Source organism: Chelonia mydas, chromosome 3 (genome assembly GCF_015237465.2).
Source record: "Chelonia mydas isolate rCheMyd1 chromosome 3, rCheMyd1.pri.v2, whole genome shotgun sequence".
Classification (NCBI taxonomy): domain Eukaryota; kingdom Metazoa; phylum Chordata; order Testudines; family Cheloniidae; genus Chelonia; species Chelonia mydas.
In genome coordinates this window covers 198,186,608-198,203,100 of record NC_057851.1, presented here as the reverse complement: position 1 = coordinate 198,203,100, position 16,493 = coordinate 198,186,608, and the positions used below count along the sequence as shown (strand labels likewise).

Below are 16,493 nucleotides of genomic sequence, written 5' to 3'. Positions count from 1 at the left end.
CCATCTGATCATGACTATCCACAGCAAGCTGTGTTCTGATGGAACCACAGACCTGTTAACCCCATGAGGGAGATGTTCTAGAGCTTTCAACTGAAACTCAGTCCCTGAAAACATTAGAGCACCCACACAAAGCTTCTGTCAGTTGTTTAACTTTCCATCAATTACAAATCTGCAAGGAGGAACTGTTAAAAGTACTGCTCCGCCGCTGAGCACAGTATTAAAATAACAGCTAGACTGTAGCCTGAAGTTTTCGTTTTTGAGTAAAGGACTTGCTACTCTAGCTTGGTAACAAACGGCGCCACCTTTTCTGATCTCAGGACTTCTACAGGCCAAGAGAATCTGTTTTCTGTAAAGAGCAAATACATTGCTGACTTACCTCCACTAATACTGTACAGTACACACACAGAACTGAATTGGCCTAATCAATAACTGATGCACAATATCCCACCTTCTGCCAAAGCTGATTTTTAAATGAGAAAACTAATTAAGGAAGGCTACAACAAAACATGTGAACATGACATAAAATAGTGTGAGAGAAAGCCATGGATCAACTTTACACAAACCAGTATCGCACTGAATTTGTATTTTATTATGCACTTCATCTTTTTCATATCTACCCTTAGAGCTTCAACTGTTAGAACAAAAAAGAACATTTGCAGCTGTGATTCTCAGGCCCAGTAGGAGGAAGTAGTGATGTTTTCCATCACTGAGTTTTAATATGTGGTATAAAACATGACGGTGGAATGTTTAAACTTGTCTGCTTTTTTATAAACAACAACAGGAAATCAAAATATAAACAATTAACTGTACACTTCCTACTGTTGCTTTTGGGGCTTTATGAAAAGTAAAACACTGAGCCTAAACTCCTTTTTTTAAGACTGTGCCTTCTTCCTCATCTATCCAAGATCTTTTCTGTTACCTTAAAAAAAAAAAAAAAAAAAAACATTTGATGCTCTTTGCGCTCTAAATTTTAAATTGTCCATGAACATTATTTTTGGTAAATTGCCTGAGAACCACAGCTTAGAGTTATTCAATGTCTTCAGGTCTCACAGGATGAGGTAATGGTATAATTGATTTCTTCTCTGAATCTCTGGAAAGCGCTTTCCTCATATCTGTTGACAAACACAAATGTTACTACTACAAGACAGACAACATTAAACAAGCCCATGTTAAGTAATGTTCTTGCAGATTAGAATAAAAAAGCTCATCTTTTGTGAGAAATTGCAATACTATAAGACTGCTACAAATAAAATACAATTAGATGCAAAAAATATTAGCTTTAATGCAATATTAAAGTCAAAATAGCAAACACTGGGATGTAAGGTTGCTCCAAGAATGTGAGCCGCCACCTCCTTTGTATTTTACGGTATACTTTAATAAAATCATTACCTATATTTACATGTAACAAAGCAGGAACAAAAACAACATGTGCAAAGCAGCCAAGTAAAACTTCTGGGAGCAAACAAAGATAATAATATTCAAACTGAGTGCTTGATATCTCAAGTATAGTGACGCATCAGTGTGGGTTTTTGTTTTTTAATAGAAAAGAATATCCAGGGCTCCATTGCCTGAGGAACCGACAAGCATCAGCAGCAGAATACATCATTAACAGGTGCATTCACAGAACCGTTCCAAGGCACGCATTTATCGTTGCCTGACTTTAAACATTCACAATTTTAAGATCAGGGTGTCTGCGAAAGCAAGGCTTCAAAGGGTTACCAGCATCTGCTACTGAGAGGCCAAACAAAATATGAATGGCTGGCTTAGCCCCCGCCCCCACCCCCCGAATAGAACTAGTAAAAAGCCCAGCCCTCTCCATTCCCAGCTAGAAAGGAGCTGGTTCCCAGGTTCAGGGCTTTCATATCAGCCCCTGGCTACTGGGTGTTTGAAAGTTGGGAGTATCAGGTGCTCTCCTGTCCCAACTTCTTTTGGGTCCTCTTCCCCTGTGAATTGCTATTCCTTACATCTGTTGCTCATTACAGCTTTCCCAAGCAGCAGCAGAGTGAAATTAACACAAGTTCTGGTTTGCTTCAGCAGCTGTCCACATGTTTCTGAATAGTAACCCTAAAAAGGACAGGGATCATGTCAATATCATGCTTCAGCTGCTTGGCAAAGCTGTAAGTGGCATCAGCAGTGCTCAGGCAGCATGTGTCTGTAGTCTCAGGAAGACAGCACCGCATTCATTTACATTTGGAAGGTTATCTTCACAACCACTTGACACAACAAGTTCACGTTCTGCAGAAACTGAAGACTAAGGACTCATCCCGAACCAGGGAAAGCATTCTGCTTGTCACTGATGATTAAGTGTATGGATTTTTCAATCCCTGCAGAAATACTCAACCAATTTTGCTGCTGTTTATAAAATAAATTCACTTTTGGGGTGAGGCAAAGCGTCAATAATTTCAGCCCAAGATGAATTTGCTAGCTAAAGTTCTGTGCATATGAAAAGAGAGATTAGAACAGGAATTGCATTTTAACCATCGTTATAGAAGGCATTGCTTGTACTTGTTATAACGGCAAAATCGTTTTGGTAGTTTAAACAAGTTATCTATTGGAATAAAGGAGTAAGTATCAATTAATAATGAGGACATTCAAAACAGAAGTATTGTTGATACAATAAATACCACAAAGTATAACTTGCTGAAAATCAAATTCTGTAATTGAAGTGTAATTTCAAGTCCGATTTGTTCTTTAAAGAGCATATATGGTATATATGTTTGTACTTGATAAGCAACTCTCTGAGTTTTCTTTACTTTTTTGAAAATAAAGCTAACAACCCTGGAGCTTTCCACATATGTGGTGATTTGCTCTTACGGAACCAAGTACTTACCATAGGCATCTTCGTCAGGCTCCCCATTGCTAGCTGAGTAGTACTCTAGTACTGTCCTGTAGACACTGTAGCCCAGTTGCTTGTACATATTTACTGCAACCTGATTCGACACTCTTACAAAGAGATCCACAAAAAACCCACCCTTTCTTTGTGAAGGGAAAAAAAAAAAAAAAAAACCAATGAGGAAGAGCAAAAGAATACATTTCATAATATGATGAATCTACTGCCAATAATCAAAGAGAAGAGAAACGAATTCTTTCAAAGATTCTGCACAGAATACATCCTATTCAGTGATGATAAAAGGTGTGTTTTTTATTTATATTACAGGCAGATGTATTTTTCTGAGGTACAACTGAGGAGTCTAGCCACACGAACAATCTCAGGCTTTCACACAATGCACAACTCTGCAGAGTTGAGTTGTGTACAAGTGACCAAAGAAACACTGGGTGAGTTATTTGATATATTTTGCACTCCAGAAGGAGAGAGGGAGCAGATTTTTTTATCCATTCATTTAAAGACCTACATAAATAACTTTCCCCGCTAGCCTCATCTCTCAAACAAGAAAGGGGAGAGTCCTGTACACTAGAAATGAGCCTTAGTCATCCATGTAATTATTTTCTGTATTTCTATTGCCGACTGCAGCTCTGCAAAAAAATGTAGTTTTACCTTTCCCCTTGCATTATGTATATTTATCCTCGACAGTGCTTATCTGATCTATCGCTAAGCTGTGTCGTGATCATTTTGTAGAGATTTTAAGCGAAAAATCACACTATCTGCTCTTAAAAAAAGACTCCAGTGTTTTCAGATCACATCAGCGGGAAACAATCTCATTCCCAATATACACAAAAAACAAAACTGTGAGCAGTAAACTCAGCAGCCTCACAGATTTCATCTGTTTCTCTACTTCTCTCATACAGTCAGCTCTTTGAGGCAGGGACAGTTCCCACCCTGTCTGCACACTGCACACAGTGTTGTGGGCACCACAGGAAAAAGAGTTGACTCTTTGTGAAGGGAATCTTCTCTCTGCCCCAGACAAGAAATTTTTACAGGGACCTGGAGTTTCTTCCCTCTCATCCCCACAAATAGGCTTTCACAACAGCTAAGAGAAAAGGAGTACTTGTGGCACCTTAGAGACTAACCAATTTATCTGAGCCTAAGCTTTCGTGAGCTACAGCTCACTTCATCGGATGCATTATGCATCCCATGAAGTGAGCTGTAGCTCACGAAAGCTTAGGCTCAAATAAATTGGTTAGTCTCTAAGGTGCCACAAGTACTCCTTTTCTTTTTGCGAATACAGGCTAACACGGCTGCCACTCGGAAACAGCAGCTAAGAAACGTCTTAAAATTTGCCAGCTATCATTTAAACCTCGCGCTCTGTAACCACTGGGAATTATAATCAGAACATCACATGTTCAGTGGGCAAGCAAGGTCAGTTTTCTGGGACACAAGAAAAAGTTACTTAGAATTTGTACATAGTGCTCACCTTTCTGAAATTTCCTCCAGTAACTCCATCAACTTAGCGGCCAAACCCAGCCGGCGGAACTCGGGCGCAACAGAGAGAGCAGTGACATGCCCATGCCACTCCTCCCTGGCCACGGAGCCTTCAGCTTTACCCATTACTGCAAACGGAAGGAGCACTTAACTAGCACGCTGGAATTAACGTACCCCATCCCCACAGGGACGTCCCCGCAAAGGAAAGCCTCAGATTTATTTCAAACTGCTTTCTAAGCCAAAATGTTTTAGTGATCCTGTGAAGACTGCAGTAGTGGTGTTTCACAATGATGGAATGAAACGGTTTTACTATAGTTAACTGCACAAGCCTCATTTGCAAGGTACAGGGGACAGGCAACATAAAAAAAAAAAAAAATCACATTTCCATTGGAAAATTGTGTACTTCTGACTGTTACTAGTAACCCTAATCACCGAGGCCCTGGTCCTGCACATTGTCTGTGGGTAGAGCTCCTCGCAAGATCAGGTCGTTAGAACACTAGAACTGAAAGAGATTAGAGGAATTGGGAAAACTGCTTTCCTGTAATTCTGCTCCTCTCCAGATACCATCCTGCAAGACTCTCATGCTTGACTTTCAGCTAAGCTTATTGCTTCTGTCTTTGAAGCATAAATTTCAAGCGATACATTTTAGGATGAGACTTTGATAAGTGTTCAATCAGTCCTCTGGACTGTTATAGTCAAGGGACAGTAGTTGGAAGCCCAAAGACCCCCTGAAGCGGGGACTAGCCAGTCATGTCCCTGGCCAATATTGCTGCTGTTAGGGGCCAAAAACCTTTAGAGCATGGGGAATTTTGCCAGTCTGACACCGGAAAGCCAAGACCCCAGGAGAGTGAATTCTGCACAGATGGGGTCATTTGAGAAAAATATGTGTCTCTGGTTTTTTCAACGTCTTTACTTAATGTGATTGACAGCACTTTGTGCCTGACCAGCTTTGCTTTACGAAGGGTCATTTCTGCTTCCTGTCTCATGCACTACCATAATGACATCACTCACTCTCACTGCTATGTGAGGAACTGAATAAAGTGAAGAAGAAGCAGGTGGGCATGTATACAGGAAAAGGGAGGGGCGGAAGAGGCAGGCCTGAGCATGTTAGGTAGTGTTGCTCTCAGACCCTCCCACAAGCCTCTTATAAATGCAGTAGGGGAGCAGAAAAACAGTTTTAAGGAACTAACCAAAAAACCCCAACCCTTTCTATTAGGAGGGCGCTCTGAGAAATCTGGATGTGCTGAAATTAGTTAATTTAAAAAAATAAATCCAGTTGATTGTGTCCTGTTAAAGGCAAGAGTGTGAACAAAAGGATAACATTTCCCCTCAGATGCAAGCAGAAGGATGGTAGGCCAAGGTCCAGTGCAATGACAAAGGCCCTGATATTGCAAAGACTTACACAAATGAAACATTAAACATGTGTCTTGCTAGAGCTCAGCATTAGTCCTGCGTCACTGCCACACAAGGACCACCACCACAAAACATGACTGCATAATTTATGAAATGTCCTTCAACATCTCTGAGGTGGTGTTAGCAGTAAATGGTCCAGTTTGGTGTGAATATTAAAAAACAGGAAGTGAACTGAAATCTGATTTATAGCCCCTAAGTATTAAAATGCAATAGAATCTTAAATGGTTAAAAATTATAAGCTGTCACACTAAGTGTACAATACTCCACTTACTGTAACCCATTAGCTCTCCACCTGGTGCTTCTGCTACAATAAAATACTCTGGCCAGTGAGCCAGATACTGTAGGTAAAAAGGTATCCCATACTACAGAGTTCTTGTTAAGAAGTATACAGCTAATTGACAATACTACTTTCTTCAGTACACAATGCTGGACTGAATATGGCTTGCCACAGAACAGCACTGAAACGACATGCACTGAACAGCATGTGCTGTCTGTTGAGAGTCTTAGCTCCACCGGTTGCATTTATACCTTCCTTTTATCAGTATATTGGATGGCCAGCTTTCTACTCAGATAAAGTAGATTCCTATGTCTGGGTCTCCCCCGCAGGATTTTAAGAGAAGAGTAGGGATAAGCCAGCAAACAGTCTACGTGAGAGCAACATAAAACAAAATGGTTTTAAATATGTTAGGAGAAATTAAAGGTTAGGCTGGCTTGCAGGAGGGAAATGTAAGGCTCTGAGGAACCCCTACATATTATTGTAAATTAATTTACCCAATTTGGATAAATTTAGTAAAGACCATATTACAGTTCTGGGTACATTAGATGTGTGTAGTAATAAGAACTACAATAATGGGAAGAAACAAAGCTGCTGATACCAACATTGTATGTACAGTAAAATGAAAACCTTAATAAGGATACAGTCTCTGTAAGTGGATCCAAATTACTGTAAAAAAAATAAAAACAGATTAAACTTTAAAAAGGTTTACAAAGTATATTTCTCGTGGAATATTAATCTGGTTAGGTTTTACTTCCAAACAACACACTTCCAAGAGACAACGCAATCCTCCGCCGCCGCCCCCCCCGTAAAAAAGACAATCTATCGCTGGTGACGGGGTGCAGTATTGAATGAGTTCATGTAAGTATGAAAGCAACAACTTTAGGCTGTTTATGCTGCTGTCAGACGTGTGATTTCAGGCTCACGTAAGCATAGCCACACTAGCTTTAATCTGGCAGCATGGGCTATGTATTGGCGTTCCTAGCCCACACCAGAGTCCTAATTGCCATGCCTTCCCTGCTATTTTTAGCCATGCTAGCTAGATTAACGTTAGCACTGGTATGCCCAGTTGTAATCACACCTCCAACTACAGTGTAGACATAGCTGTAGAGGGAACATCCAATTCTAACATAAAATATTCAAAATTCACCATCGGATGCTACCATGGTGTCTTGGGGCCTTGATCCTGATCCAAATGGCAGACTCTTCTACCTGTACAGAGTTGCCTTCAGTTCAATGGGACCATTGTACTCGCATGGATCCGATATCAGGATACTGGCCTTAATCTTTATTTTTGTTATCTGAACTAAAAAGGACTGTTGGTGAAAGGGATGGGGACTCATTAATTTCCACCTTATTAATAGTTTTCTTATTGTATTATTTTCTCTTTGCTTCTCATTGTTATTTTCCCCACAGCCCTTAGTAGCTGGTTAGGGGACAGCTACAGTGCCAGTTTTGAAACTATATCTGGGCATGTGATTGCCTTCTTCTGTGGACAGGTTTCAGAGTAGCAGCCGTGTTAGTCCGGATCCGCAAAAAGAGCAGGAGGACTTGGGGCACCTTAGAGACTAACCCATTTATTTGAGCATCAGCTTTCGTGAGCTACAGCCCACTTCATCCGATGCAGTGAGCTGTAGCTCAGGAAAGCTGATGCTCAAATAAATGGGTTCGTCTCTAAGGTGCCCCAAGTCCTCCTGCTCTTTTTTCTTCTGTGGACTGCCCCTTCTCGTACAGGCCAGCGTCCACCAGCCTTACTCCGGCAGCCAGCTCAGAAAGGGATATGTCAGCGGCTCACTCTCTGTCCTGCAGACAGATTTCCCACGGCGGCCGGGAAACCCACCTCGGGCGGCCGCCGAACAGCCCCGGGCGGCGGCGGGGGCTCTGCCGGGACCGAGCGGCTCGGCACGGAGCCGGGCGAGGCGGCAGGCTCAGAACCGCGAGGGCGCTGCCGCGGGTGAGGCGGGGCCGGCGGGGTCCCACCGGGCAGGGGCAGCTCCCATCCCCCCCTCTACTAACACCGAACCCGCTCCCGCGCCGGACCAAGCCCCGCCCCCCCAAGAGCGCGCGGCCAGGGCGGGAGCCGCTCACATGTTGTTGAAACGGAAGAGGTCGTCGCAGGTGAAGGCCCGGAGCGAGGTCATGGTGCCGCCCCGCCCGGCCAGGCGCCGACCCGGAACTGCTGCCTCTGACCCCGCCCGGGCGGGCTCACTTCCGTCCTCCTGAGGTTGCTTAGCAACACCCTGCGCAGGCGAGCCGCTGAGGAGCCGGCGCCCCATTGGCCGAGGTAGACCCCGCCCCCTCTGAAATTTCAGCGCCTGGTGCCGCGCGCGCGGGGTAGGGGGCCGCGCGCCCCCGAGCCGCCGGCCAGCGCCCTGGACAGGGCGGGGTCACAGCCCCCCGCGCCGGCCCGTCAGCCGGACCTCGCGCGGGCAGCCCGGCGCCTGGGGGCGGGCTGCGAACCCCGGGAGCTCGAGGAAGGTTAAAACGGTCACGCTGAGACCAGAGAAAGAAGGGAGGGATAGCTCAGTGGTTTGGGCATGGGCCGGCTAAACCCAGGGTTGTGAGCTCAAGCCTTGAGGGGGCCATTTAGGGAGCTGGGGCAAAAATTGGGGATTGGTCCTGCTTTGAGCAGGGGCTTGGTCGAGGTGACCTCCTGAGGTCCCTTCCAAGCCCCATAGTCTGTGATCCTCAGGGCACAGATAAAACATTAAATGAAACCACCTCACCGTGTGGTGCCAGCGTCAAGCCCTCGTGTCTGAATTCAGAGGTGCTGGGCGGAGGAGTGAGCGCCAGCACTCGGCCTGAACGCTTGCCGGTTGGGGGCTGAGCTTTTTTTTGTAGCACGAGGCTCCACCAAGGAATTATAGACCCGATGGGGCTGGAAGGGGCCTTGTGAAGGGAGCGGTCTCTCGCCCTCCTGCGCCAAGGCAGGACCAAGTAAACCGAGACTGTCCCTGGCAGGCGTTTGTCCCACCTGCTCTTAACTCTTCCCCCCAAGACAGCAATTCCATAAACGCCGTTGGAAGCCTATTCCTAAGCTTAACGACCCTTATAGGTAAAAAGGGTTTCCGAATATCTAAATTTCCATTCCCTTGCTGCAGATTAAGCCCATTACTTTTTGTCCTACTTCCAGTGGAGTTAGAGAACAACGGATCACGGCCCTCAAGGTATTTGAAGACTGGTATTAGGTCCCCCTGCTCCCTCTGTCTTTTCTTCTGCGGACTAAACATGCCCAGTAGCTATTTTTAAAAAACCTTTCCTGATAAAAGGTTTAGAAAACCTGACCTATCACTTTTGTTGTTCTCCTCTGGACACTCTCCAATTTGTCCGCATCCTTCCTGAAGTGTGGTGCCCAGAACTGCACACCGTACTCCAGCTGAGGCCTCACCTGTGCCGAGTAGAGCAGGACAGTTATCTCACATACACCAGACCCGTTAATACACCCCAGAATATTAGCCTTTTCTGCAACCGCATCACATTGTTGACTCATATTCAATTTGAAGCGGTCTTCTAAGGTGTTTAGCTTTATTCACACCTAGGCCCTGGTCACTTCTCCAACTCAGAAAGGAAAATTGATAGGGACTGCGCTTTCAAAAAATAAGTTATATAACTTCCAAATAATATGTAGTTTAAAACCTTTCCCTGGTTTCGTAATATTTCATGGCATGCTCTTTTGTTCCTCCCACAAGACGTGAGCAATTTATTTTTTCTGTAATGTACCCTTTCCAAACCTTTACTGGCATCTGTTTCCTGGCATTATGAGAAGTGAGAAATGTTTGCCCAGTGAAGAAAATTAGTTAAAAAACATTGTGTTCTAATTGCGTAAGTGTACAGAAGAGTCATCTTGAGGTGGTTTATGCACGTGTCTCCCCCCTCCCACTCCTGCTCCTTTTTTGCCTTCCTGCATTTCACATTTGAAGTTCTGAAGTTATTCAACAATTTTTCTCTTTTCCTCCCTCCCATATCGTAGCCGTGGAGCCAGCGTCACTCCTGACTTAGCAAGAAATGGTTGAGCAATGAAGTTAGCAGCCCGTTTCACTGGACTTTTTTTTAAAAATAAGTCACAGCCTCAGAAAGGAGGATGGACTAGATCAGGGGTTCTTAACCTTTTTCTTTCAGAGCCCCCCCCCATGATGTAAAAACTCCATGGCCCACCTGTGCCACAACAACTGCTTTTCTGCATGTAAAAGCCAGAGCCAGCATTAGGGGGCAGCAAACGGAAATTGTCTGGGGCCCCATGCCACAGGACTCCCCGCGAAGCTAAGTTGCTCAGGCTTTGGCTTCAGCCCCATGTGGCAGAGCTCAGAGCCCTTGGCTTCAGCCCTATGCGGTGGGGCTTTGGCTTTTTGCCCTGGGCCACAGCAAGTCTAACACTGGCCCTGCTTGGAGGACCCCCTGAAACCTGCCCATAGCCCCCCGGAGGGCCCCGGACCACTGGTTGAGAACCAATGGACTAGATCAGTGGTCTCCAAACTTTTCTGATCACGCACCCCTATAAGTAAAAAATTTTTGAGCACGCACCCCCAATATATGTATAAATTATATACATGTACTACTGTACTAATTATGTAAATTATAAAACATACACAAAAAAATTAAAGGATGAGATAAAGATGAAAAACAATATTAAAATTTTTATTTTATTAACAGTACAAAAAACCTTTTTGCTCTCGCTACAAAAAATTATTATTAATATTTTTAGTGAGAGCAATGTGATTGAACATGCTTTATTATTTTTGAAAATCTTGGTTTAACACTTTGTGATACAGAGGGCGCTCAGGGTGGGGTGCGGGGTCTGGGAGGGAGTTAGGCTGTGGGAGGGCACTCAGGGTGGGGGTGCGGGAGGAGGCTCAGGGCTGGGGCAGGCAGGAGGTGCAGAGCACTTACCTGGGGCAGCTCCTGTTTGGTGCAGGGGGTGTGCAAGTGGCTCTACACAGCGCAGCCCCACCCCCATGGCCACGATTCTGGGAGCCGCAATTCTGGGAGCTGCCCCCCCCCCCAATGGCAGGCAGGGCCACCCGGAACACAGGGGCTTTAGGGCCCTGGGCTAAGGGGGCCCCGGGGCCCTGGCCTGCAGCTGTAAAGCCCCTTTCGAAATGTGGCCCTGAGAGCACGGGCTGGAGGACTCAGGACGAGCAGGGGCAGCCACGCAGCCAGCGGCTGGAGAGAAGCGGCACTTTCCCCTTCAAAGTGCCGCTTCTCTCCGGCCAGCTTTGAAGGGGAAAGTGCCACTTCTTTCCGGCCGCTGGCTGCGCAGCTGCCCCTGCTCCTCCACAGGCCGGAGGACTCAGGGCAGCCCCCCCTCCCTTTTTTTTTTCCCCCTCCAGTGGTGCTCCTCCTGCTGCGCCCCCCAATTGTTCGTCTCGCGCACCCCACTTTGGAGACCACTGGACTAGATGACCGCCCGAGGTCCCTTCCAGCCCTGCATTTCTAGGATTTTATCATGGAGAATGACTGACTGGTTCTAGTCCATGGAACCAAGAACTTCAGGTGTTACCTTCAATGTGCATGGTCCTCAAAAGTCAGTGCAGGGCTAAGGCCTAACAAAATGTGCACTGACATTTTATAAATAAGCACGGCTTCCAGTTTATGGAGGAAGACACTGGATGGGGGAATCTAACTTTAGGCTCCTTCATATTGCTGCTGCCTTCCTGTACCATCCAACTCAATCATTTTCTTTGTATTAATTATTCCTAATTTCAATAAAAATGAAAAGCTGCTTTCCTTTAATGAAATCATTCAGCTTCTCCTCACAACTATATTTTATACAGACTAGCAAATACTTCCTGAGCCTTCTCTTACAGCTGGGCTACACACGGATAAACACTGAGATCTGTATCATAAAATTCTATTGATGAACAAAAATTCAACATGTGGACGGTCTTCAAAATAATCACACAACACCTGTGGTTATAATATAGTATTACAATGTATTATGTGCAAAACTCATTTATCATTTACAAAATGAAATAAAAACACAAACATGTGCCAACGATTTCAGATATGTGGCAAACCAACATGAAAAAAGGTACAGATCTTATATATACACATCCGTACAAGTCCAAAGTCTATGTTCTTGTGACCACCTGTCTTCAATTACACTACTACAAGAATTTAGGGAGAAATCCTGGCTCTGTTAAAGTCAATGGTAAAACTGTCATTGACTTCAATGGGGGCCAGAATTTCAACCACAATATTCAGTATTTTGAACAGGTTTTATAGAACATACACATTCATTTCATTGTACCTTTCTATGTTTAAGGCTTTGACTTTCAGATGTCTTTACAGTTTCTCTCTTGTCTAAAGACAATCTCGGATTCATCAAAAGCTACAACAATCTTTGTTTCAGTCAAAAACATGTTTGAGGTTGCTAGTATCAATCTATATAAAATGGTTAGTGTTCTCATCCATTTTATTGGTGCTTTTAATCCTTTGCTAACACAACTAATATGTGGGAGAGTTACCCATCAGCATATCTACAGTACTTTAAACATACAATTGTTCCTTATCAATCTCCTTCACCCATTTTTTGCAAGGAGCCTGAACCAGCAGACTAAACACATTTGATTCCTAAATTAGTTACTCTACATTCTCTACCTCTTCTCTACATCCATTTATTTCATATCCCCATTCCACACTCTTGTATCTGCTTTTCTAAAACTGCTGTATATAAACAATAGTCTGGATAACAGTACATCAGGTTCATATAAAGGCATCTATGTGGCCAGTGTCAACAATACAAATGGCTTACAGAAACACAACAATCTCAAAACAAAAGTTGCATAAAACCCTCCAGTAACGAGGAAGAGAAAAACCACAGACATTTAATGCGATACTCTAAAACCAGCAAGAGATTTATTTTTGTATATTAAATGTTAAAGTCACATGCATAATTATAGAATACTTTATAGTTAAAAAAATATTTTAAAAACCCACCCTTACAGTTTACCTGCAACTGCTATAAAATTTCTATGAAATACATAAAAACATGGAGTCTTTCTGTAAAAAAAAAAAAAAATTAGTTTTAGATAGAAAAGGATGCAACCATCCACATAATTGGGAATTAATTGATGCCCTGCATCGGACAGTCTTGTCACACTTATGCTGGTGAAATTGAGAGTGTACCAGCCAGTGCACCCAAAAGTTTGTCTAGAATACATGTTTAATCAAAACAACATTTGGCTGAAGGATAAATATGAGAAACTTAATCTCGACATGCTTACATGGATAGACCTGCAGAGGGCCACAGCGTAACATATTCTGTGTACCAAGAAACTCAGCTGCACGGGTTGTTCACTCAGACACAGTGGTAGCACACACTGCACAATTGGCCATAAGTACTGTACGCATACTTTCTATAGGCAGTGCTAAAAGCTGCTGCTTGTGTTCTTACTAGGCATTTAATCTATAGACTTTTGCCTCCTAAAGAAGAAGGCAGCCACGCACGAGATGTTTTCAACAACGTAACAAGGAACCCAAATAACAAGCATCTGTTCTATAAAGTGGAGTTGTCATCATTGTTCTGGAAAATGGCACCATAAGGATCACTGTTAATGCGCTTGTAGACAAAGTGAAAAACCTGGGGTTGGGGACGGCTGTGCAGCTCTGCCTTAATCTTCTGAGGGTAAGTATCTTCTGTTAGCTGCTGCCAGGTATCATCGATAAAAAGAAACAGGCTATAATCTTCTGGGTTGTCCACTTTAAATTTTTCAGCACAGAGCTGACACACATCTTCTGTGGTGATATAAGGTCTTACTAATAAGGTCTTTCCTGTACAGCCACTGTTAACCTCCTGAAATGCAACTCGAAGGTAGTTCTGTAAAGTGAGAAAACAGATAGAAACCAAGTGTCAAATGAAACATCTAAAAAGAAATGCGAAACTATTCTGCTCAGCCCAGCAGCAGACTGAAAGGTCAACAAGTAAGCAGCAAGCCTCACCACACATTAATTGTGAGAAATATCACACTACATTTCCAAGCTTCCCTGTAAGTGGGGACCATCTTGCTACAAAACTGGTATCCCTGGTGATGAACAATGTAATCTGTAATGTTGGGAAGCAACACGCACACCCGGGGCAGTATGTCCAAAAAATGCTTCTGTTGTGCTAGATCGCAGGATTAAGACTTTCGGAAAGCACCAGAACTGGCTTAACAAATCAGATGAAAACTGAACTCTCCGCCTATTTTAAAAGAAGGAACATTTTTACTTTTCTTTAAGAGGCACAGAAAGACGGTACATGAAGACAATCCACTGTGCAATATTTGAATGCATCGATATAATTTTAAGGCAGGAATTAGATCTTTTTTCTCTTTGCAAAGCGACACCCTCTCCCCCAGGCACTACATATAAATGCTAAATACTACAACATAAGAAGAAATAATATTACCTTTCTGCTTTCCAATAAGCATTAGAAAAGTAAAATATGGAAACTGAGAAATAATATCCAAATTTTTAACGCAAGAAAAAATAAGTCTGCTGCAGAGAGTTTCTACAGGAAAAAATGTATCTGGGAGGGGAACTGGAGGAAAGGAAAAAGTCAGAAAGGAGGGGGTAGTATCGAGGAAGAAGAGGTTAGCATTGAGTGAGAACTGCAGATGGGACTTGTGTTTGTGTGCGACTAAATGGAATGAGTCATTAAAGGGGCCAACTCACATGCGAGTTGTGCATTTACATTTTGTAAATGCAAGCTGTTGAAAGCTAAGACAACAATAACACCTGTATAATTTTTAAAAATTCCAATGGAAATACTTTTTCTTAATAATTAAATATTCCCCTGTGGGGTTTGTAGCCCAAACCTTTCAGGCTAGTGACAGTGAATGAGATGACTAGAGTGAACACGACTGTAAATAAAAGCAAAACTACTCTATTTTCATTATCCTATCTGAGTGAATGCAAAAAGTAAATAGCATAAATAGGGAAAAGTAAATTAGCTTTAATTTCTCCTCCAGTTTTTTAATGATTTAATGTGTTACTAACGTGAGTACAGAGAAGTTTTAAACATGCACGATTTGAACCCTGACAGGGTTGCTTTAAGGAGAAGCTAAAACTTGGAAAAGTTCCCCCATAACTCTCAACTATCAAGATCACATATATGAGGAGGGTGATTATTTATCCAACATCAACTTAAGGGCTAGTTTGCTTTTCAACTCAGATGAGGGGTGTGTATACCCCAGAATGTGATCAAGCTAACTGGAACCATATTATGTGCAATCAGCCACCATGAATTAATAAAATAGACCACATAGTTAAGGGTTAATTTGAAGCAGGCTTTTAGATACAAGGTCAAAAACTAGCTGGCAGTTTCTGCTAATCAGAATGGGAGGAGGGGACAGACAAGTCAACAGCTGAGACTGAAAACCTTGGTGATTTGAAGACCTTGAGTCTGGGCCACTTTGATATTAGAAGTTTATTGAGAGTTAGGAAAAGTGATGATTTAGTAGGTGTCACTATGACCTGTGTGTTTTGTAGAAGTTAGTTGTAAAAAATTAGCTAATAGAGTACTCTGGAGCAGTCCTCTGAAGCCATCTTGAAAGATGTTTTTCCTGACAACTTTTCTCCCTGGCGGGTGAGCAACTGATCACTGCGATCCTGCTGTTAATTACTCAATACCATTCCAGATGTTAGGTAAATATTTGGGATGTTCTAAACCTATTGCTTATATCTGTGTGTGCTTAAATCTAATAAACTGCAATGTTAGACAAGAGCACACTTACTTGCATTTAATTCTTCATCAGACAGAATTGCTGTGTTCCTATTGATTTATTCCTGACACAACCCAGAGCGAAATAGTTAAGTTTTCACTGTTGGGGGTTCTGAAAACCCTGGGTAACAGAATCTTTCCAGTGTCCAAAGAGGAACTTTTTGATTAGCGTCAAGGCTGTTGCTGTGCAATGTAAAAATGATGGTGATGAAACTGGCATGTCTTCCTCCAGAAATAGCTGGACCAAGAAAGTATGCAGCAATTCAAATCATCTGGGTCTGGCTTTGCACATCTGTCCATATGGGGATATTTTATTTCAGGAACACAGGATGCGTGAGAAAGGATCTGAGGAATTCTGGCATTTCTAGCAGCTAGCTGAGTGCATGAATTTTGCCAAGCATAGTCTGTCTGGGGTACAATCTTGATGATTCAAGATTCTGTTTTGGAAGAAGCACCCAGAAAGGGAAGCTGTGGTCTCTCTTACACAGTGCCAAATCTGTTCTCCAGGCATCCTCACTCAGCACGATTCCAAGTCATGTGACACACCTTGACTCTGAAATCTGGGTGCACAGGAAGAAGGGGTGGCACAGAGTATAGAATTTAGCCCACAGCAGAAGCATTCTGAGATGAAGTCCTCCATGGAAGATGTATTAAGATTAGGACATTTCTTTAGCAAAGCTGCTACAAAAAGTTTGCAATACTCTGGTAGATGGGGAGGGTAGACTCAGGTAGATTGAGATGTCATATAAGTACAGGAAAATTGAGATGCATTTATAAAATGGTTC

At 43.2% G+C, this 16,493-nt stretch overlaps 2 protein-coding genes across 17 annotated transcripts in view; both read right to left on the bottom strand.

Moving 5' to 3' along the window:
* Positions 1-547: 547 nt before the first annotated feature.
* On the bottom strand, positions 548-15,713 carry NAA20 (N-alpha-acetyltransferase 20, NatB catalytic subunit). 6 transcript variants are annotated; one of them, XM_043544125.1, is made up of 7 exons: positions 15,708-15,713; positions 8,097-8,187; positions 6,653-6,677; positions 6,006-6,096; positions 4,314-4,449; positions 2,831-2,976; positions 548-1,112 (listed from the first exon to the last, which is right to left on the bottom strand). In XM_043544125.1, exons 2-7 carry the CDS (start codon positions 8,147-8,149, stop codon positions 1,027-1,029), a joined length of 537 nt encoding a protein of 178 aa, XP_043400060.1. In that variant the 5' UTR covers positions 8,150-8,187; positions 15,708-15,713; the 3' UTR covers positions 548-1,026. The 6 variants fall into 6 exon arrangements, with proteins under 6 accessions (XP_043400060.1, XP_043400059.1, XP_043400062.1 ...); XM_043544124.1 differs by lacking the exon at positions 15,708-15,713 and having other exon boundaries at positions 548-919; positions 1,007-1,112; positions 8,097-8,213; XM_043544127.1 differs by lacking the exons at positions 2,831-2,976; positions 15,708-15,713 and having other exon boundaries at positions 548-919; positions 1,007-1,112; positions 8,097-8,226.
* Positions 11,919-16,493, bottom strand: part of RIN2 (Ras and Rab interactor 2) — a 107,573-nt gene continuing 102,998 nt past the window's right edge. For all 11 annotated transcript variants that reach the window (XM_043544116.1, XM_037896227.2, XM_037896228.2 and 8 more), the window contains one exon: positions 11,919-13,824. In XM_043544116.1, the coding sequence (XP_043400051.1) occupies positions 13,504-13,824 (321 nt within the window). In that variant the 3' untranslated portion in view covers positions 11,919-13,503. The remainder of the gene's footprint in view (positions 13,825-16,493) is intronic.

What these genes read in the sequence shown, in the direction of transcription:
- NAA20 (XM_043544125.1), bottom strand. Translation starts at nt 8,149, where the DNA reads ATGACCTCGCTCCGGGCCTTCACCTGCGACGACCTCTTCCGTTTCAAC. An exon ending in TGGAGAGCTAATGGGTTACA is followed by an intron (nt 4,450 to 6,005) that starts GTAAGTGGAGTA and finishes TTCCGTTTGCAG; the next exon opens with TAATGGGTAAAGCTGAAGGC. An exon ending in GCCTGACGAAGATGCCTATG is followed by an intron (nt 1,113 to 2,830) that starts GTAAGTACTTGG and finishes GTTTGTCAACAG; the next exon opens with ATATGAGGAAAGCGCTTTCC.